The following is a 23,740-nucleotide window of genomic DNA, read 5'->3' on the forward strand; positions in this document are numbered from 1 at the left end:
GGTGGTCAGAACAAATGCCCCTCACAATTATTATGCTTCAGATTTCAAGGAAAATTCTCTCTAGTATTTAGGCATGCAAAGGTCAAGGCTGATCTCTGTGCTGGGTGGAAAGTGGTCACATATCCTAATAAAGAGACAATAAAGGAACAAAACTAAAATGCGCTGGATAGAAGGTCAGAAAGTGACTCCAAACATTCATTTCCCTATCATAAACCCTTTCTGTCAGGTGCAACACATACTATGTAATCTACTGTGGGAACTACAGAGCAACTTGAGGATAGTTGCAAGCGCTGCTTTTCTTAGTTTGTCTCTCAACATCACTGCTACTTATACGCAACTCTGTAATTTTTAAAATATGTAAATTAAGCTCTCTTTTAAATAACATTCTGCACTAGGAAAGTCCTGGTAACAATAGCTTTCTGTATGTCAAAAGTCTATTTGGTGCTGTAATTACCTGTCTTCATTAGACAGAAACTTCTTTTATAATAAAAGGTCAGTCTGTGAAAACAGTTGCATTCTGAAAAATAATTCCACTGTATAATAAAACTGTGTAATTAAAGAGAAAGCTACCATACATTGCCCAGTTAATGAGTCTTACTTCGTAAATGAAGCAGCTTGAAACATTATACGTGGTAGGGCATGGGGATTTGTTTGCTTCTGTAGTTCTGCAGTCTGAGCTTATTGGCTCTTCTAGAATAATCTCATTCTGTGACATTGAAGAACATATACTGTATTATTAGAAACTATAATGATAAACAGTCATAGATTAAAAACAATGATGGCATTTGTTTGTATGTCTTGAATTGCTACTGATACACTAATATAAGTATCACTAATAGATTATTTTAATCATTAGAACAGCCGCTCGTGGGGAGAGGACGGAAGGAGAAATGCAGTTAGTATATATGACTAAATGCAGACAAATGTGATCTCTCACTGAATTGGAACATCATTACTTCAATAGTAATTTTTTTCATACTGTAATAAAAGTGACTTGAGAAGGAGCTCCAAAAAGATCACAGAATATGAACTTAAACATCAGACAGACCTGTGCAACTTAGTCGTAAGACAGTGCCCTTATTTGATTTAATAATAAAAATGTGAAGGGTAGAACAGCTAGGAAATAAAGATACTGAATTATTTTAAGGAAATGATAGAACAGGCAGATTAAAATGTATTATTAATATAAACATCAAGACCAGTAAATGTTGCAAATAAGACCACATTAAAGACAGGTCAAAGTGTCATTTATCTTATCACCTCTGTCGGTCATGTATAGACTCAGCCCACCCTCAGTTTTCACGCCAGCCAGTCAGAGACATTGAAGACTCTGGTCACTTGCTGTTACAGATGCATTTTTTGCACGTTTCTATAAAAAAATAACCTCACCTTGCCTTTTTTTAAGAGTGGGAAAAAATGTAATCTAGCTTGTCTGAGCTTTGATGAGTGCAGGATCCCAGTGAAAGTGCAGTATCTGCATCACTAATTTGGAGGTCCCTCAAAGGAACAAGCGTAACCTTCGCTTTTCCCAAGCCCACCTTTCTCCAAGGCTCTGATAGCCAGGCTTCATTAAAATTCCCTACTTCTTGGTAACACATCTCATTCTTTCTCTGTTGCTGGTTCAACTACCTCTTTGCAAATCACTATGGGGTAAAAAATATTTAAAAAATAAACCACTGAGAAAAAGCAAAGATTTTTCAATGCAGAAGTTAAAACACATTAAAGTTTTATGTCACTGTTCTCAGAAATGGTCTCAGTCTGTTTTAGTTTATCCCTTGGGATCACTTTATGCATACAAGTCTTTCATCTACTTCAACTTGTCTATTTTTTGCATGCTTTCTGTTAATTTGGCTTAATCTTCATGAGTGTCTCCCTATGGACACGGCTTTCGCATCAGGGAAGGCAGCTGCTACCAGAATTCAGGTAAGAGAGTGCCCCTCTTACCTGGCTTCTGAGCAAGGACTTGTGTTCTTTCTGCATTTCGTGTTTTCATTTCGGCTTAATTCAGAAATCATCTTTGCTTTCAGGCAAATCATGCCCCCTCATGAATTTGTATTTTCTCTCTCATACTTCCTTGTCTCCAAGTTACTTATTCTTCAAAAAAAAAAAAAAAGCAAAATTTACCTTTAACACACGTCTCCATGGTAGGAATTTTTTCCATGACTTGATAGTGCCAAAAAACTTTGTTTCTACATGGCTTTTCATTAACACCTTGTTAGCCATTCCTCATCTGAGCAATTTAGGTGCATGAAAATAAAATCTGCAAGAAATACTTGGACTACCTGAGTCACGCTCCAAGGAAGGAATCAATTGAGTCAAAGAACAGAAGTTTAACGTTACCAAATGTCAACTAGCACAGCTTTTATTCTGCTATATTGGCAAGATTTAAGTAGTTATTTGTTCTTCCTAAAGGAATTTGAGTACTTGCTCATGGTTTAAATAAATATTTTTGCTATACAGGGGTGTATAAGAAACCCCTCCCTGGGGGATATTTTTCTTCCAACCCCCCTCGTAGTCTGTCTGCTACCAAAACCAGAGTATGATGTGGAGAGTCTGCATAAATAATGGTGGCCAAGAAATATGTTTTTATAAACACCCGACGTTTGCCCCAAGCCTCAGAATACGGATTTGGGGGGCGAGAGGGCATACTGACATACTGCAGAATCATTGACAAACACTGGAGAGCCGGGTATCGGCAAGAGGGAACACCGAAGGCGGTGTAACGGGCCGCTCCGGGCGGGCAGCCTCGCAGCGCCGGCCGCCGGGGAGCGAGGCGGCGGGGCAGAGCGCGGGCCGGCCCCCGGCCCCGGCCCCGGCCCCGGCCCCGGCCCCGGCCCCGGCCCCCCGGCCCCCCGGCCCGTCCCGGCGGCGGGCAGGCGCAGGTGGGCGCCGCGGCCAGCAGGTGGCGCCGCGCCGCCGCCGCCGGTCGCCGAGGCCGCGGGGCTGCCGCCGGCGCGCTGCTGAGTCAGGGCAGGAGCGGCCCCGGCCCCGGCCCCGGCCCCGGCCCCGGCCCGGGCCCAGGCTATTTATACTCCCGCCATGTGACCGGGGGAGCGTCCCATCGCCAGCTCACTTTTTCCACTCGCCCGATTAAAACTATACGTCTTGATTTTCCTTGGAAGTCCGCGAAGGAAATGTGGGATGCTGGTTTGGATACAAACCTCATCTCCATGTGCTCTTCCCCATCCTCCAGCCACCCCTGCTCCAGGTTTCTTCCATTCCTGCGCTGACTGCAGGCAGGGAATCTGCTAATATTTCTGCTCCCAGCTCACTTGGAGCGGGGCCAACGCTTCTTAATATAGACTGAGGCACGATCGTCTGGTAAAAATCTTCTGCCTGTGCAGATCCGTTTTCAATTTTCCAAACAGAAGGATGTGCTGTGAAGCAGCAAGCTTTCTGACTGACAGATAAGCTTCGGGGACAGGCTTTTTTAAAGTTTTGGCACATACAGAAAATAGGCTGAAACTTTTTCTGTAAAACTGTGTCACGTAAGAAAATTCTTCTCAAATCTCGTCTCCATTTGTAATCACTTAGGAATAAAAATTACAATCAGCAATAGGTAAAATCATATGCTCAAGCAATGCTGGTGCATTACGCAAAAATAGGGCTGGCCTGGGCATATGTTGAACGCATGGACACAAAGTCAATACAAAGGAGAGAATGCACAAAAAAATGGCCGAACGCATACAAGTGAAGACAAATGGAGGCGTGATTTGAAATTTTATTCTTTTATGCCCTTTATCCTTTTTCTAAAAATATAAACATATGCCTATACCCTTTCTGTGAAAATGGCATCAAACATACATATACCCGAGCTATTTTGCCCTCACACTATTCACTGAAAACACGTAATTGGTTTTAAGATGTGAATCACAAAACCATAAATATCATGATACCTAAACCAGTGTAATAATAAATATAGGGTACAGCTAAGTGTATTGGCTCCTAATACAAGTTTCACAACATTCTGGGCATTCCTGAAAAACAACAAGGTAAGTTACGCTCTAAAAATACCTCAAGCACAGATATTTTCTACCAATACATCATCGGAGTCTGATGTCTTTCTGAAGAATATGGACTCACACCATTTCAAAGGAAAACCACGTCATTTCATCTTGGAAGGAAGGAAACTTACCTCCACTCCGCCTTGTTATGCAGGAATGAGTTACACTGGTCTGGAAGGCTGCTGTCATTTGACATGGATTCCAGGATTGAAATGATCTGCTTGAAAGACGGCCTTTTCTGAAGACAAAAAAAAGCCAAACAAAAAGAAAACACAGCATTTGCATTCATACACAACTACTACTGTGTAAAATTATTTGCAGGAATTTTTCAATTGAGAGACTGCAAGCAACAGAAAGTGGGATGCTGATTTCTGAACACAGCATCCTACAAGAGGACTGTAAATTTGCAAATGGGTTTGTTTCGTTCTTCCCACTGAAGAAAAGGTCAGTTTGGGAAGAGTCACATGAACTAGTAGGACTCAAGCCTTAGCTTAGTCTCCCATATCTACCAGTAAAACCTTTTGATACTCAATAAGAGCATTAAACAACAGTAGTAGCATCAATAACCATCCAGATTCTTAATTCTAAAGTTTTCCTCAAGCTAAGAAGGAAAATACTGACAAAAAGGGAAGGCTGGACCCATTAGCAACTAGTAATGAGACAGATGGCCTTTTACAGGTAGTAACCCAAACTCTTTAATGTGTGAACAAACTATTCAGCTCCCCATCAAAAATGGGTTTCTGGCTGCAGTTCCCCTCTTGTAGAGAAGGACAGACTTTCCAGAAAAACCTCTCACTTAGCTACCTCAGGAGCAGCTGGGGAAGAAGGGAAGATTGGGGCTCGACGAGGATGTCTGGCCTGGCAGCCGAGCTCATGTCAGCGATGGCTGTGCTCTTCCATCCCGGGCTCATTTACTGAACTTTGTGTTCCAGGGCTCTCCATCCAGCACCCACTGGGCTCACTAGTCACGGAGAGCAGTTAAAACTTCTCTGTATTTTCTGCTTTCCCCTTAGTGCCAAAAGGAAGCTATGAAGTAAGATAATAACTGAAAACTGAAAAAGCCACAGTTAAATGTGTTTCTTGAAAGAGCGCTGACTCTGTTAGTCTGTTTGACAGACCCCAGACAAGGTTGAGACAAAAGGTTGAAACAAAATGTAGATACATAATAAGGGGATGATGCACATTCTCTCTCTATCGTGCCTGTAATTATACCATTTCTGCTAAAATTACAGATGCCGCAATTAAAACGTGCATTTTAATTTGGGAGCACAAAAACAATTAGGAACAATGCTGAGGTGTCTCTCCCAGGAAGATCCAAGTGATTTCCACATTATAAAAGAAAGACAATTTCTTTATTTAAAGTGTCAAACATCATGAAAAAGTGTCAAATGCATAACAAAAAAAAAGACAAGCTCTCTTATACTGTAACGCTGCACTATTCGGCTGTAGCTGGAGGCTTTGTCTGTCATTTTTTGGTCCATCTCCATGATTTCAGGCAACGGGCAGCTGGATGAGCTATGCAGATTTTCCTTGCGACAGACAGCGCTTGCTCCAGCCACCACGTGCTTACGCAATCTGGCCCCCAGCCCAGCGTCCGCGGAGCGGCAACCTGGGCGCGCCGAGCAGCGCGACAGCAGGTGCCCGTGCAGCAGCGCGTTGCCTGCACTTGTTGATCTAGTCCCAGTGCGGAAACTCAGCAGGGTCCCCCTGCATTTACAGGGGGACTGGGGGGAGGCAGCAGTCCTCCCCCTGCATGCGTGATGCTGCTGGACCTGCCGCGGCTGAGCAGACCCTCTGAACACGTCCTGGAAGAGCACGGACCTCCCTGGTCAGGGATCGTGCCGCGCCGGGGGTACAGAGCACAAAATTCACCTCTGGCACCAACCAGGACGGACAACTCTGGGGCAGTTTTGGGGCAGGAGAACCTTCCAACAGACCTTACACCCCTCTTGTTGCTACAGCTGCATCTCTTGTAACCACCCCAGTGGGTGTGAACTGTTGAGGGGACTCAAGAGCCTCCCAAATGGTGAGGAAGCTGCCAGGCAGGAGATGGTGGCTCCCCGCCAATACACCAGGGTCCTGCTGCTGCTACGGACTGTCCAACGGACTGGCAGGTGCGTAATGTGCGTACACTAAACTAATTCTGTTTTCAGGAAGAGATGAAGGGCAAACATCTCCATGCTGCATTAATTACAATATTTTATGGCTTATTCGGGATTCTTTTACAAAACACTTCCATGAGTTTTACTTGCTCCTTCTTTCTCAGGGGTGTATTGGGAAGTATAGGGCAGGGTTGACACTAAGCGAGCACAGTCAACACTACTATCAGGCCTGCCTGGAGTAACTGGAGTGGAGATAATGACAGACAACTGCGCTTTTACTAAGGGCGGGTGAAAGCCCCGACTGACTGATTTGGGAGGAGCAGCAACACACGCTCTCTGGGTCCTACACGACAGGCAAAGAAGCTGTTGAGTTGCGCAGCTACAACCAAACGCACAGTCACACAGTACTGACAAAGCTTGCGCATCTCTGGCTCTGCCATTTCTGTGAACAGCCACCAGCTACCCTGCCAGCTTTGCAGCTGCCAAATTTACCGGTACCAGCTTTCCCCGGAGGCAAAGCTGACAGGAAGACACAAGCCTACATTGTCATGAGGGTTTTGTTGGTTTCTTCCCCCCAGGCAAGGATAATTTCAGATTTAATAAATGCACTCTAAGTGCAGACTGATACCTTGGTTAAAACTGGCAAGAAGTGATTGTTGAAACTGGGAGCCCAAGCTGAGCAGCTTTTTCTAAAAAAAGTCTTATTTTTGGTGGATGACTGCTTAGCACTTTCTAGAAAGTCAGGCATCTCAAGTCAGTCCTTATAAGAGATTCTTAAAATATCAAGGCATGAGTCGCCTTTGAAAATTGTTTCCCTTTATATCTGTGATGTCTCATACAAAAATCTTTAAAATAGATGCCCCTCTAGAAATAATTCTGGCTAATGTTTTCACTGTTTCCTTCCACTCAGTATTTCTTACTAAACAGGTCTGCATAAAATCAGGATATTTAATCCATATGGCTTTCCTTTCTTGCTGCTTCTCTCTTCCCAGGTTTCTGATTTCCATTAAAATATTCAGTAATGTATAAACATCTTTGATGTTAAAATGGGGATAAACTGCAGGAACAGAGGAAATGAGAAAGAACCACTCACCTGTGTTTCAAAAGCAACCTTGTTTGTACAATTATCTAGTACCCAAGCAAAAGCAGCTTGTTTGGTACGTATTTTAACATGTGGAAGTAGTTATTTAAGATACTTAGTTACCAAAGAGATTGTTCTTTAATAATTACTGACTTAAAATAATTAGTAATTAACATTTTAGTGAAATGCTTTGAACATACTAGGGACTGTTTGTTTCAACTAGCACAGTTGTATAAAGACTACCATTACAAATATCATGTGGAGCAATGCCCTACATTTTTCTCCACGTATGAAGAAATTCTTAAGAATTCAAAGCAAAGTTAATAACTCTGTCCATTCCCATTAGGAAATTATGGTGTGAGCAGGGTCTGACACTCCAGCTGCTCTGCAGCAGCTCTCCAAGTGTATTCCTTAGCCCCACAGTAAATGCACATCCCTCTTTTCTCAGGGGTAAACCACCTCATGCTTTCTGCGGGCTAGAAGTATGCACATTAGCAACTGCTTTTGAGCAGCTGACATCCTCAAGCTCACCCCTGCTTGACCTTCAGTAACTTGTTCATGCATCGACTATCCGATTTTCTAAAGCTAACCCTGGCAAAAAGTGAACGTTACACAGAGCAGTATTTTAGAGGAGTGTGCTCCATCTTTTGGCTCACGCAGGCCACACAGCCTTTTATCAAGGCATTTTGAGAGCTATAAGTAGCGATCCTTTCCCAACACGTGACTGAATAAGTCAGTCACATGCCCAAACTGTGACCAGACATTACTCCATTTCAGTGAACAATGCATTTATAATTTCCTAATAGAAGAGAAGCTGCATGAAAAAAGTAGCAAAGAGCAGACCGTCAGAAAAACCCGTCTAACATGAGATTCACTCTTTGCATACATCAGAGATGCCTCTGGGAACAACCCTCCCAGGAAGCAGCCCAAACCCAGGTGAACTGCTCGCGCAGACAGAACGCAGCCTGATGGCTGGGCATCCCTCTTTTACAACAGGTAGATTCCTCCCTCTCCTTGAAAAACAGCAGCAGCCTTCTGGACACTTATATATGTGGCTAGAACAAGGCAGAGAGCAAGCTGATCTATTATGTGCTGGAATTACAGAAAAGAAGCTCCAATAATTCTTATTCTGCAGCGTTTGGTAGTAATGGTGATGCTTGGGAGTAGTTATTAAAGACATGTAGTTGCCACTGGAAAGTGCTCTTCAGTAATTACTGACCTAGAACTTAAACAGTCTACTTGTAGACTTGAAGACTCAAAGCATTTTTCTCCCCTCCCTTCTGTGAAAAGGATAAAGGGGGAAATATTAAGGGAATGGCATTTAAATGGGCATTCACGTGGAAACCACATGTTGATGATGGATCTCAGCCTTCCAGATCCATTCTGTCAGAAAGCAACTACTTGCTTAAAAAAAGAGACCAAGAAGGGAAATCTCCTTTTTTCATATTGTTCTATGGCTACTCTCTGGTGATAACAAGTTCTCGCTTTAGAGCACCTAAGCGCTGTAATTCATCTTGGGATTAATCTTGGTCTCTCTGAAGCAGCAGCTAACTTTCTCCCGAGTTTAAAGGAATAAAGTTCTTCCTGGTGCCTTGACTTGAGAAAAAGAGCATAATTTCCTTTCCTTAACTATCTTTCCCTCTCTCAAATACCTTCTTCATAGGCAAAGGAAATGGATTCTAATCCTTGGTAATAAAGCTAGTATGTCCACAGGCTCTTTCCAGCCAGTTTTATGTACAAAAGGATGGTAGCAGAGTCCATTTGAAGAAGGTAATTCCCATAATCTACAAAAGCTTTTACTGACTCAATACTCTCTTTAATGTCTCTTTTAGTTTTTGGCTCTCTAACTTGTATTTTTACTCTGTTTTCATGGTTAAACAGTATATTACAGTACTTCTATTATTATATTATTACAGTATAATCATTATAAATCTCATCATTCAAAGTCCTAAGGGAAAAGATTAGGAAAGGTTTAATGTTAATTTAGAATGTGCTGCTGCTGTTCGTACCCGCATTTTATGGATTAACTTATACTTTACATGCTTTCAACACAAGGAAGGCATCAAAATTGGACCTTGAAATAAATATTTCATGCATAATGCACACGTACATCCAATGAAGATTAAATATTAACTATTGAAAGAAAATAGAAAAGAACAATTTTTCACTTGCTTCAAAATGGCTACATTCTTGCCACCTCACCCTATTTACCGTCATTGTCTTTAGTAGTCAGGTAAGTTAGTAGCATAATAACTCTTGATTAAAAGGGAAAGAGACATTTAGGTATAAATACGTAAACCCATTAAAAAAAGACAGCCCCAGCTATCTTTGTGAAGAAATATGTCTATTAGCATGCATCAAGGGTGTTAGCTCAGACCTATCAGACAAAGAAATGCTAACACACTTAGCAAAACAAGGCAGGGGGTGGTGGTGTAGAAATCAAACACAAACTAAATTACCTTTGAATCAGCATCCCAACATTGGTGCATCAGTTCTGCAAAACTTCTGGGACAACTGCTTGGAATGGTTAATCTCTAATGGAGAGAGAATGTACCAGTTATTGGAAGCATTTCCCTTTAAGCTGCTACTAATAGATTTCCTATAAGAGCAATGCAATTAAAAGTAGTAAAACACACTCTTCTTTCTTTTAAACACAATATAAAACCTGAGGATTGACACATTAAAAAGAAAAATCAAAATTACTAACACTAGCAAGACATACAATTAACTAATAGACCTATAAGGAAGAAGTGGAACAAATGTACAAATGGAGTTCCTTAAGAAAGCTTGGAGACAAGGAAGTAAAAACGAGGCAAACAGCTTTTAATACTAAAAGAGAATAGTTTGTGAAGGTTACTGCATGGTATTCTAAGATGCTTGTCAAGATAGGTGTAACATACAGCCTGCCTTAATTCCTTTCTCCCACACAGATGATCCAGCTGTACAAAACTATAATCACTTTTGATACAACAAATGACTGGAATATAGATTACATTAAGTGAGTTAAAAAGAGTTAAGCGAAGCTCTACACGACACAAGAGATGTTTCATGAGCCTGTGGTCAGAAGGATTAATGAGAACATGCAGATCTCAGAAAACACTCACAGAGCACAGTGAACTCGTATAAATATTTCCTGATGACTGAAAACAAGGAGTTGCTGGTTATAGCCAGGAGCACTGACTACAGAGAAATAGTTTGAAGCTTGTTTGGTTTCCTTTGCTGAGTTTCAAACCATGACAAAATTCCCTCAGCCAGTCTCAGAGGACTTTTAATTTAAGGACTCTGCCTCCAGACTGGAAAGCCTAAAAGCAAATCCTTTCTCATATACACACACATGGATGCTGAAGCCTCTCCAGCTGATTAAACGTGCATCCCAACAACATTACACATATAAGGAGATCCCTCTGCTCTCGCTAAGGCAGTTAACTCTTTTCGGATGTTTCATACTAAATTAAAAAAATATGTAGATAAAAAACAGTTCCTCAGTGAAAATGAGTCCAAATGTAAGAGGGGTCAAGCCGGAAAAAGGATTTCCTGTCCTATAACAGTCGAGAACAGGTATTACAGTCCTGTTCAGACCAACCTGCCAGGAAGATCCTTGGATCTGTCCTGCTATTGCTATTTCAGGAGCAAAGCAAAGCAAGTTGTGTCAATTTGTACCATTATATTACTGCAACGTGACCTGCAAAGCCTTACAAGCCACAGCAGCCAAAGTAAGAGTTAAATTCTGCTCCACAAGCATTTGAACACCATGAAAACTGGAAATATGAGATACAGAGCCAGGGCACTGCAGGAGTATGATTATTAGAATAATGTAATACCTTAAGGTGCAAAGCTTTCTGTGCAAGAAATACACAGAAATTTGTACAATGCATAAACAAATTGTACTGGTGCTTGATCTCTGGTTGAGTCATTAGCCTAAAAATACACTGGCTAGTCTTGCTACAGTATTTGTCTGTAACCCTCACTGTTCCAGGAGGTGGAAAAATCAGTTGCAATCACCATTTATATACGTCTCATTTGTGCAGAATGTTATCTGTCATGTAATATAGAAGTAGCAGGTTCCAAAAGTGTCATATTATAATAAAGATGACGTTTCTCAGTGGTAATTTATTATGAGATCACACCTAGCATAACCTGAACTCTCATGTTTTTCTTTTTTGGATTAAAAAAATATGTAATTTTATAGAAACTCCACCAAAATAAAAATAACACTGTGAAATGCAGAGAATCAAAAAAGACCCATGCAGAATCATTAAAATCCACTTCATTTGTTGGGCTCAGGCTTTGCAAAGGGGGAATTTTTCACCCTACGCAATTACGCTTTGGCCTCAGTCCCACACTGATTTTAACAAGAGACTTGCAGTGCAAAAAATGAAGGACTGGCTCAAAACTGATTCAATTCTGTTGTGAACTGGAACTGTGCAACCCCAATGATGTCAACAGATTGAACTGAGAGCAGAACCTGACCCTCACACTTGCTTTGGGACATAGAAACTATGAAGAAAAGTAGCACAAGCTGACTATTACGAGGCTTATGCTGGGCATGTTCTCTAAGTCATGGCCAGAAAAAATAAAAACTATGTAAGCAAGTGTTAATGCCCTCTAAGCTCCGTGGCACCCTTCCAAAGAAGATGGTAGCAACAGGCTGGTGGTACCTGGCAGATAAACAGCTGGCTCTGAAAATGTCACCCCTTACGTTTTTTCAGCCATAAGTAAAATAGTCGTCATGTCCACATTTTGTTCATATTGTATTTTACACAGTTCCTCGCTCTGGAAAACTGTAGAGAAACTGTAGGTGTGTTGTACCCTCTGACGTCTTTCAGTGTATGACTACATCTCTTTACAACATTCCCAACGCCACTCTGTACCCCTTACATAAAAGGGCACGTGGTAGGCATAGGAAACAAATACTGTTGATGGAAGGCTTTATGGTTCCTCCTTCAAAATGATGTATGAGGCTTTTCCTAAACTAGGAGAAGGTGTCTCTTTGTGCCTCCTGCTCTGATAAACGCTGTGGAAGACCACATTCATAATCTTCACTCTGTTAGCGTAGCATTTCCAACTAATCGGTATATCACAGCATCACTCACTGGAATTAATCCAGTCCTCAAATAGAAGAAAAAAAGAGAGGGGAAAAAAAACACCAACAAAAAACATTAAACTAAGAGGAGGAAACCTAACTCCTCTGTTTAACTCTGAAGCATTTTGAGAAACAGTTTATGTAGAATAATAGGAATCTGTATTGTACAGCCACTGCCTCGCCATTGTAATGTTTCCCAAGCTTTCCGCTGTGTCTAGATAGAGGAGGTTTCATCTTTGTGGAGGATTTCCATGCTTGTCTGTGTGTGGTACAGTCACAACTTTAAATGTTTTTTAAATGTAGTTACTGTCTTTGATATCAAGGGACTATGTGTTCAGATATACGCTCACATGTCCAACTAACTGAAAGCCTCAATTTGTGAGAAGAAGAAAAGCGAGGCTGGGGACACTGTACAAACGGTGTTTACACCACTGAAGTGCTTTTGAAATGGAAAGACTCTGCGTGAGGAGGCTTGCAGCTATGCCACAGCCTTGCAGATACCAGTGAGGAGCTCATCTTCAATGTAGTGTTGAACGTAGGTGGCAAAACTGTAATTTCTCTCTTTTTTTAAAACTATTTTTTCTTCTTTTATTTTTGAAATTTTCATCTAAGCGGCAGTTTCTTGTACTATAGTGACTCCTGCTGGGAGAGTTAAGTTGAAGTAGCTGAAGGTCTCTTACAGATATATCAACTCCCGGCCAGTAAAAAGATGTCCTAAACGCAGGAGATGGAGTTAAACTGTTCCCCTACCTTGGACGCAATGGCTTCTTTCATCACTAAGAACAAACCCCTAGGTTTTACAATTGAGACTGAGAAACTAGTACAGTACTTGTACAATTTTTGATCTACAGCATCACGACGTGAAGCTGCAACAATTAGATGTAAAGGGTCCATTCATGAGGAATAACATCACTTTGACCCTTTGTGTTAGCTCCTACTGCTAATCTTTCCATACGCGTGAACTTACTTTCAATTTGAAGAAGATGAAAAAGTCTTTTGCAAAACCCCAATACTGTTTTCTGATCTATGTACCTGAATGTAGAAACGTAGTCTTACCTCGTTTTTTTCCACTACAAGCCAAGCTACTTGTAATCCTTCCAAGCCTTTAAAGGGGACCTCCCTTGTTAGCATCTCCCAGAGAACCTGGAACAGAAAAAAAGAAAAGAATTTTTATTTCTGTACTTTGTATTTTAAATACATTATTAAACCTTGATACAGCACTATTCTGTATCCAATTATCAGGCAACCAGTTTCCATTTGCAGGAACTTGGACCAGTGTTTGTGTGCAAGATCCTCTCACTAAATTAATTTGAATGTTTCTGCTTTTTCCTCTACAGAAAAGCTGAGATGAAAAACTGGGTTGTGTGGGGTCTAATGCCTGCAATTTTGTGAGAGCCATAGAAAATGCTTTTTACTTCCTTTGTACACTATAAAGTTCACATTTGGGAGTTGAGACTTGGGAAGACAAGGAACTCCTCCTCTCCTTCTCAGCCCCAGCTAGACACATCTTTGCTTTGTAGTCATTTTGCATTTAAAAATATTTCTATATGATTGCAACTAGTGCTTCTCAGTAGTCAGAATATGATCCAAAAGGTATTTTGCTCCTATGATATGCCTATGAAAATATTAAATATAATTTTGCAAGCAAAATTGTAATTGTTCATCTCCAAGTATATGATTATATTAATCTAAACAAAATACAGCATATAGAAAATTACTCTGTTCTCCTCGATATCTTACAGACGCACTGTCCTTAGATACGGAGAGATTTCCTAATTTCGCATGCTTTCAGCATTTTGGTAACACAATACCTGAGAATCTAAGCTACTCTGTAGAAAAGAGTTTGGCATCACCAAAAACGCTTCAAGTCAATGAATCCAACTAGTTTTTCTGCCATTGGGACTACACATTGGAGTTCAACCAAATTAACAGGCACTCTGTACCTTCACTTCTCTCTCTCTCTCTTTTTTTTTTTTTTTTTAAATCAGAACTTTCATATACGTATCTTGTTAGAAATATCTACATGCAAACTTTTTCTTCTGCTCCTATACCAAGCATAACAACAAAAAAGACATCATTTACGTTGGATCTGACCCAATGTATTAAGATCCTTATACAAGTCTCTATATCCTCACTATTTGAGTTAGTACCCAGGCTTATTCCAGTTACATCCTTTTGAATGGATTCTGGCCAGCTATGAAGGCAATTAGAAAGAAAATGCGAGAATATTGGCAGATGCAGCTCAAGCAGAAAAAAATGCATTGAAGCAGAGTTGGGCCTTTAATCAAGTGAACAGGGTACTCCATCAATAGACCTATTTGAATAATTCTGCTTGAGTCAGAAGACTGATTAGTAAAGGTAAGGGTATCTTGGAAAAATAAGTAAAAGGACAGTTTTCCTGAGAATAAGAAATATATGGGGAAAGCTATCATAGAGGTATTCAACTCTCCTGTTTGCCTCAATTCGTTCCTTTTAGAAGAAAAAAAAAACAAAAGGGCACCTCAATTTATAATTCCAATTATCACCTCTCTACTGGTAGACAAGGACATTTAGCTGTGAGAGAAGGAAATAATTTAGCAGTCCCATGTACTTCAGACAAAAAAGCCATGTACAAAACAGCCAGTTTAAAACAAAAGCCCCTGGACTAAATCAAACATGCAGCTGAGCAGCCTTGCAGAACCACCTCATCTGTACAGCTGCACCATGAAACCACAGAGAAGAAACTCAAGTCTGCACATCAGATAGAGCAGTATCTAAACACATCAGCCAAGTAAAGAACACAATGAAATACACGTTAAGTGTCTCCAAGAGCCTTGAGCTGGAAAACTCTACTGCTCTGCTATCTTTCTTTCAAAAGACTGTAAATTGTAAGGGTTGTCTCGTTTCATTCATGCACATAAGTTCGTGCAGAACATTTTGCACTGAATTCCTTTATCATGATACCTTTAGTGTTTATTTCCACTGCCTGTACGGATCACTGCCTTCCTAAACCAACAGTGCTAGCTTAAAACACTTCAAGACTGCACATAGTTCAAGAGAAAAAGAGCAACCTGACACAATACGAAGAATTTTTCTTAATGCCTTATTTTTTACTAATAGTAGAAGAAAGTAAAAGATACAAAAGTGGGATGCCAGAAATCCTTGTGTTTATTTACATTTAGAAAATGTTCTAACAACAATGCATATTTCATATTCAGGCCAATGGTGTAGATAAAGCCTTTCCTTCCAATGGTGAGATGTCTCTATGTTCAGTTTTATAGGAGCTTCAACCCCATCTCATGGATTAGCTACCGTGAATCATCAGCTAGGGTGCATGATTGCAATACCAATCTTTTAAAAAGCAGCAAATGGGTATCTTCTGCATCCCCATTTGTCTCTTCCTCTCCCCATGATCGTTCAGCAGCAGAAAAAGCACCTCAGCCTGCCTTATCCCGGCCTCCTTATTGCGAGATACACTCTGTTCATTTTCAGAACTGGCTCCCCAGCTCACCTCATATGGAAATCAATCTATCTTCCATTTCTGGTGCAACTTAATTGAGGCTGACATGGTTCACTTCCCCTCCCATCTCTGATGGTAAGGATCACCTGCTTTCCTGATCACATCACATCTCTGTGATGACGGACAGCAGGTGCTCACAGACAAACAGCCAAGCTAGACACAATGATGGAAAATAAAGCAAGATCATTTAATGTAGTGGTTTGTAAGCTGTGGCCTCTGAAGATATTGGGCTCTTCTTTGCATACAGAGAAACAGAAAGGAGAGACAAATATATGAATGTTCGTTCTATACATGGAGCTGAAAATAAGAATTATATGGTCTTCAGAAAAAGCTCACACACTTACTTCTGTCAGTTCAGCTGTGTGTTTCAATTCTTATCCTCTCAACTATGTGACAACAACCAAAAGGAAAAAAAAAAAGACAAAAAAACCCCAAAAAACAACAACAAAAGCCAACAAAGATTCAAAGTGCCATACAGGATAGGGAACATCCAAATGAGTAATTTGAGAAAAAACAAACACTCTGAACATCTTCACTGAAAAAAAGAAATGTTTTCTCTTGGTAGGAAAGTGTTCACAGATGAGGGTCAGGAGCCACAATTAGCAGAGGTACAGCACGAGCAGAAAGTGTTGCACTCTTAGAGGTACTGCCCTTAGGCATGAAAATTAGGTCAGTCTTCTCTGCATTGATCCAAGTGGAAGTTAAAGGTCTCATAATTCTTTTCAAAAAGAGTAAGGGATAACCCCTGGAGCTGGCCAACATTCCCTCTATAAATAACGTATGTTCTCATAGCTAAAGCAATGTATGAACTATCGCTAGGAGCATAACAGTTGCTACATTTAACGGCAGCCTCTATGCTACCAATGCAACCTCTATGCTACAGCCAATTAATGGTTTTCCTTTTTTTGTTCTTGTAAGTGATAAAATAATTCAGCTACATTGCATAAGCTTTCTATGATTAAACACACTTATATGATACACAAACACACACTGCCGTGCATTACAAACAATTTTGCCAGGATAACATATTCTGAGCATTTATCTTCATGATTTCAAAACAGCTTTTAGAGTGAGCATTGTCATTCCACATACACTTTCATATCTGGAAGAGAAGCGAGGAATCATTTTTGAGCAACACACACAATGACATGCGAGTCCATTTCTGCGTTGATCACTTGTAACACTTGGTATCTGTTGTTCAGAGTAGGGATTTGGAAATGGATTAGAAAAGAGAATCACAGCATAGCTGAAGGAAAGCACAAGATCTGTCTTTGTGTCGTAATAAATCTCCTGAAACATTTAGCTTTAGCATTTCATGGCAGTATTATAAATTATTTACTATCTGTCTCAAAGAGAATATATGGACCTGTCTAACCATCCATGAAGAGCAGGACAAACTAATCTGAACATTAGCTATAAACATGTATGCAACTGTTCACAAAGAGGAAAATTCATCTCAGCTGAGGAGCAACTCAGACCTATAAGGCTGCAGAAAGACTTTGACACTTCATGGAAAAAAGCTCTCGGACACCTTAAGTGGAATATTTAAAATCACAGGCTGGTTTGTAGAAAGAAAAGCCAGCCAGAAAAAAAAATAGCAGAGAAGAAATTAAAGAAAACCATGGGGAAGGCGACAAATATTGCAAACGGAGTATCTATTCCTAGCATCTTACTAGTTTACATTTGAAAGGATTCTGCTCTTTGTTAACAGGACTTTAACTGAAGAAAAGCAGATTTGCCTCTCTAGCACAAAAGCTGCTGGCAAATGTTACACTTTGAAAAGGGATTCTTTAAATTTTGTTTTTATAGATGATAATCATTTGAAGAGACAAAAATACCCTTTCTAAGATTTTTTTGTTTTCAGTCTCCTAGCTAATTTTCTGATAGTCTAACACTTATTATAGGGACATTCCAACTTTCAGTGTTATATTCGGACAATTTCTTGCTGGTATAATCCCATTACGTCAGTAATTTCATCGACAGAGAACTCGGGCCACTGCCATTCTTCATTTCTACCCCTGTATCTCCTCTGAAACCGATGATGTTTCAAGACTGGAGTTATAAAAAGACCAATTCATTTCTAAGTGCTTATGAATTCATAAGCTTCTACCCACAGTAGAACACATTAGCTCAAAACCAATAAAAAATGTGGGTCTAATATTATTAGGCATACAAAAGTAGCACTATACACCTGTAACCACATTAAAATATTCTAGTAACACTGAACTGTTTTCATACGAAGGGTAGTTGAGTTTTACCTCCAAGCACAGAACTGTCAAAGGACCTTTACTTTTTGGACGAGGGAAAATAAACTATGTGCAACATACTGTTCCCAAGGCTCTGGTAATACTTGACATGATAAGACATTAAACAATTTCTTACCTTCTCCCACTTCTAGAATGTTACTTAAAGTCAATTCACACCAAGTTGACTATGTGAGCAGTTTGAGCTATAAGACCATGTTTGGAATTTCTCCTCTAACGTTTTTGCTTTGTTTTGAAACTGGAACATTTCCCTGCAGCGGATAATATGTGATTGCTTCCAGTAACAGTTTACATTAACATTTACATTTGTTAGCTTATGTTCTCTTACTGTTTGTGACCTAGTTCAGTTAAGCAAGCAAGGATTTTGAATCTGCCAATATAGGCTTTTTCTCCCTCCTTGCAAACGTTCAACCTTTCATTTGTAAGCAACTCCACATCATCTCTCATATATTTTTTTCACTATAAACAACTGTTTGGCAAAAAGTTTAACTCATCTTCCATTGGGAGATCAGCTTAGCTACGTATAGCCATAGGTGCTAGCTTAAAACCCCAGTGCCTCCCTCACATCTATCTCCTCCATCCCTCAAAGAGGCAATACTTGAGAGGTACTGAAATATTTCCTCATTCTACCACCCACTGTTGAATCCAAAACCAAAAATGGTTAATACACAGATATGCATGGAAACTACAACCCCGCTTCCTTCCCTTTCCCCCCCCCCAAAGTATTCATTACTGTTCTCTGTCAGAGAAAGGCTATGGGGCTAGGCACACAATTGGTCTGACCAGTAGGGCTATTTCTAGCCTATTTTGTATTGCAGAGTAAAACCAAATTAGAGTTTAACTGTGGACAGAGTGAAATAATTCAAATTACTGTATGTGCAAACCTGACATTCTGATGAACTATAACTGATTGTTCCCCCTTCAGAAAAATGGCAAAGCAATGCTGGCCTTTTCTATATTTTTAGATGGAGCCTTTACCTCCACAAGAGGTACCGTCTCTATTCTCACAGTTAATGACAGCAGGGTCTTTTAAACCATTAAGCATGGAGAAATGGCTTACTTTTTAATATAAAATCAGTGACACTCCATTTTATGGAAAGCGGGATCCTAATCACTTAATCTTGTTATACACCTATTGCAAGACCACCTTTTTCTCTTCTGTTCCACTAATGAACACAAGCAGCGACTCATGATGCAGATTGTTCAGTGGCTCCTCCAAGCCTTCAGACATATGCTGAATACTTGTGGTAAAGCATGCACTTCCCACACTGGCATGCTGCTAATCTAATCAGATAAGGATCTTACTAAACATGCAAGACACTGTTCTTCCTATCATTTTCAAGCATGTAATTATAAATTCTGGGTCAGTCTTGAAAGAAAGTGTGATTTTGTTGTTGTCCTTATTTAGAATCGTTCTTGCATCCCATGACTTGTGTCACACTAGAGATCTGCTGCTACGCATAGGGAAATGAGAGGCACTCACCACTCCATACGAGTATGTGTCACATGTTTCAGACACTGGGAGACTTTGGATAACTTCTGGGGCCATCCATGGAAAAGTGCCCACTAATGACATGTGTGTTGTATGGGAGTGGAACCTCGAGGCACCAAAATCACAGATCTGGCAAAAATAAATAAAAAAAACCCAGATATTAGAGTACCATCCTCATTTATTAGGCATCAAAACATCGAGTCAAGCAGCAGCACCTCTCTACAAATAATTAAAGTGTTCATACCTTTAACACGCCATCAGCAGCTATAACAACTGAAAATGAAAAAACAGTAGGTTACAAGAATGCTATTAAAAATAAACACAATACATTTTCACAGCAAAAGGCTTCGCTTTTTATCAGGAGAAATGATCCTACAGTGAGCCAGCACCTGAACATGCACACACACACAATTGTCCTGGTTTCTTTGAGAAGCTTTAGAGAACATCTGCTGAGTACCTGCAAGCCTCTGAACAAATGCAAAACCTTTCAGGCCTTACTGAGTTCAAAGATATCAACACAACTATAGCTAAAATACAGATAAACTCCACCCTCCCCAATGTAGTTAGGCTTAACAAGAAGCGCTCTGAAAGATTCATTAATAAAAAGAGAAAACGTACAACTGAGGTGAGATCTAGACTTTTCTTGACTATTATTTCCCCACGTGCATTATTAAAATCCGTGTCCTTCCTATCCCACTATTAGTAGTGAAAGTTTCAGTTAAAAGGCAATGTTCAGCAAATTCATACACGGTCGTCAGCTGCCACGTACAGACTACCAGTGCAGCTTCACACTGAGTGCATATTACTCAAAAGCGTGAATATCTGTCAAACTTCAAAACAGGCCACAGTAAAGACAAGATTTTCAGATAAGAAATAATAGGCCTTATCCAGTCTATTGTGTCTGGTGTCTGCCAGCCTTTCCTGGTACTCAACCTTTCCAAATAGAAAAAGGAAGTGAGGAGTGCCCAGGCAATGTCTGACAGCTGATAAGATGGGTATAATCATGGTCAGCAAGACACAACTTGAAAGAGCCCTCCACAGTGCTCTAAATGATGCCAGGGACTGTAACAGAGCTCAGACAGCCTCGGGATGGGGAGGAGGGAACAGGCTCTTCTGTGCCTCAACAACTCCTAGTGCAGCCTGATGACAGCCAAGGCGTTCGTTAGTTCTGCATGTTCACAAAGCTCAGGTACAGATTTAAATGCTACATTAACAGGTAACAGTAAATGCAGAGTGTTTCAGTGTTTTGCTACTTTACCATTCCTGGACTTCAGATCCCTGTGGATTACTTTAACTGGAGCTTCCATGTGTAAATAGTGCATTCCTACACAAAACAAGGGAACAATCTAGTTAGGCAGGCTGAGCGTGGCCATCAACTATCAGCAGTCATGTTTTCTGGTTCCCATTAATTGTCCTCATTACGAGCTGGCATATCTGTATACCATATTGATATGCTGCGGGAGAAGCAAAGCTTCCCATAATCTACTTTGAGTAAAAAACACTAAGCAAAGCTCATCTATCTCTCAGAGTATCTATACAGGTATGTTAATGCTTTGTAACATCATATTTAGTTATTTCCTCAAAGGTGTTGTCTACACAGAGAAGCCAAGATACGAATTTACTGTTCATTCATTAGTTTACGCTAATTTTTGTGTGGTCACAGAGAACACAAAGGATAGAACAGTTTGTTCTGCATTATTATATGAAGAATTTCAGTACGTTTGCTGAGAATAAGCCCTTAGCTTCCTTAAATGTCCCAATTCAAATTAAATATAATTATGCACTTTACCTCATAATTACTCCACATCAGCAAAATTATCCTCTTGGGACTTAGGGGCAAACCAGAAGTAAAACTGGCTCATAGAAGCCATTTTCACTCCAGAAATTACTTTGGATTCATAACAACGAAGGAACATATTAAAAAGCACAGTGAATGGGGTTTGCTTTTTTTATGTTTGGTGGGTCTGGGCTTTTTTTTGGTTGTTGTTGTGTTGTTTTGTTTTGTTTTTTTACAATGTGAATGAGGAAGTATAGGAAGGCTTTCCTGACTTAGAGGGAAAGCATCTCCAGCTGTACACTTTGCTGGCTGTGTAGGATAGTAATGCATCACTCATCTTGCTTACCTTTAGCTATGTCAGTTGCCCAGGTCATGATATGATCCATATCCATCTCTTCGCTTTTGTTACTATTAATGTAATCAAACAGTGAGCCAGCAGAAGCATACTCTGTTAAAAAACAATAAACAAACTCACATGACATTTTAAAACATTGAAACTAAACTGAAAGTTCTAATGGAAACTCTGTCAGTTCCAGAAAGCAGTCAACCCCTGGCTTAATGACAGAGAATTTGGATTCAGCAGCTAATAATATTAGTAGTGCAGTAGGAGAGTGGTCGTTTGCTCTGATTATCCCAACGCAGACATAATCTACTGCTAAGGGTTAAAAAAAACAAAGGTAAAATCATATATAACAACAGGCATTAAAATGAAAAGGCAGCAGAAAGGTCTGGCTTTAAGAAAGCTCAGGCAAAGCAGTTCAAATTCCAGAGTAAAATGTTCTGGATGCTCCTTGTTCAGGATCAACAGACCTTTTTCTTAACTTCTCTCAACTACACCTACAGAAACCCACAGGAGGATTATATGGGTAGAAACAAGGGCTTTTTTTGCTCGTTGGTGTTTGCAAGTGTGACAGATGGAATCCAGTCCGACTGTCAGAGCTTGCAGGGCTGAAAGCTGGAATAACAAGCTAGTTACACCTACACACATTTAGGTGTGAAACTGGAGACAACTGAAACCTCCACAGCGCCACTTTTATATAACTTGAAATTCTCACATATTTAAACAGTGAATTTGCTGATCAGGAGAGCAGTTAATGAATGAGTTTGGTGGTATCAGATCCTTCTTACTGGTTCTGAAGACGGAGGATATTCCCCACTGCTGAGCAGTACTGCCTATAAATGATACCCCATAACAAAGGATAATTATTTTATTTCTTTTTTTTTTAAGTAAAACCAGATGTTAAATATGTGATGTTCTGTTAGGAAGAAAGGGTTTGCAAGTTGAAAGGGAAATTAAAATTTTCTTTTCCTATTTCCCCATGGAGGAACAGAGTAGCGGATCAAATCATTTGTTCATGAAAAAGTGGAAGGAGGAGACTAGAGGTCTGACCCTGAGGTAAGTGGGCCAGATTTCTATGTGCTGCAGGTCATGTTCAACAGTCTAAAGGCTGTAGCTCCTCTGCTTAGTATTTATTGAATAAGCTTTATGCTTATTTACTATTCATTCATGTTTCACCGAAAGCACATCAGGAGGTTCGTGAATTGAAGTAGCTGACACATTTTCTTCTGTCTGGTTGCCAAGACAGAGCGCGCACTGGTGTAGCCCAAGTAGCGCAAAGACCAGAGGGATGCAAGGAGCAACTTCAAGCCTTTCATCCCTCTCTCCCAAGGCTATTCACTGTGCTCCTCAGGCAGTCTGGAGAATTTAAAACCTACTTACAAGACTCCCAAAATCTGCCTACCTAAGGTAGCAAACGAGCTGGTCTACAACTGAAATGCTTAATTTCAGCCATTTCAAAGCAGTCACAAAATCATTCCCTCTAAGACTACATAAAATATATCTGAATTGCTGTTAATAATACTATTAATCAAGGAATGATACACGATAGGCCTAAAAAGTAAACATTGCTCCTCATCACGGAAATCAAAACCACTGGGAGATTGCTGCGTGGGGAAGGAAACTCTGCAGCCTAGAACGTGGTAGGCCATGTGAGAAGATTCCAGCTCTAAATGAAAGGAAAGAGGGAGAAAATAGGAAGTCCCTTGAAAGTAAACACTCAAGTGGCAAGTTAGTTTTGGATCACTACTGCAGGACCTCCCGCTGAAAGGAGCCTCTGCAGGAGACAGAAGTGTTGCTTCTGATGTCACCGAAAGAGGAGTAAGCTGCTGACCTGCACATTTCCTCAATTAAAACATAAGCTTTTTTTACCCATGATGTCATCATCTGTCTTATAAATGGATTCTTCAGGAATAGGTCGGCTGCATGCTTTGCATGCCTTTACAACGCATAATTTGATCCACCAGGGTCAGGGACAACTCAGCTCCCTGAGCCCTTTGCCACCCTGTGCGAACGGAGGCAAGCAAGCCTCAATCAACAAAGCTTGATCCTTTAGTATTTCTTCTATATATTTATTGTGCCACAGGTTTTTACTAGGAGC

The 23,740-nt window shown here is 40.3% G+C and overlaps 1 protein-coding gene across 4 annotated transcripts in view; it reads right to left on the minus strand.

Annotated features, from left to right (window-relative positions):
- MAP3K20 (mitogen-activated protein kinase kinase kinase 20) overlaps positions 1-23,740 on the minus strand; it is a 73,704-nt gene that overhangs the window by 16,055 nt on the left and 33,909 nt on the right. For all 4 annotated transcript variants that reach the window (XM_082313420.1, XM_082313418.1, XM_082313417.1 and 1 more), the window contains exons 4-10: positions 21,649-21,750; positions 20,784-20,849; positions 19,770-19,798; positions 19,517-19,654; positions 13,327-13,413; positions 9,647-9,721; positions 4,136-4,242 (exon numbers count right to left, since the gene is read on the minus strand). In XM_082313420.1, coding sequence (XP_082169546.1) covers positions 4,136-4,242; positions 9,647-9,721; positions 13,327-13,413; positions 19,517-19,654; positions 19,770-19,798; positions 20,784-20,849; positions 21,649-21,750 — 604 coding nt within the window. The remainder of the gene's footprint in view (positions 1-4,135; positions 4,243-9,646; positions 9,722-13,326; positions 13,414-19,516; positions 19,655-19,769; positions 19,799-20,783; positions 20,850-21,648; positions 21,751-23,740) is intronic.

This window comes from Platalea leucorodia (genome assembly GCF_965183815.1).
Source record: "Platalea leucorodia genome assembly, chromosome: 5".
NCBI lineage: Eukaryota > Metazoa > Chordata > Aves > Pelecaniformes > Threskiornithidae > Platalea > Platalea leucorodia.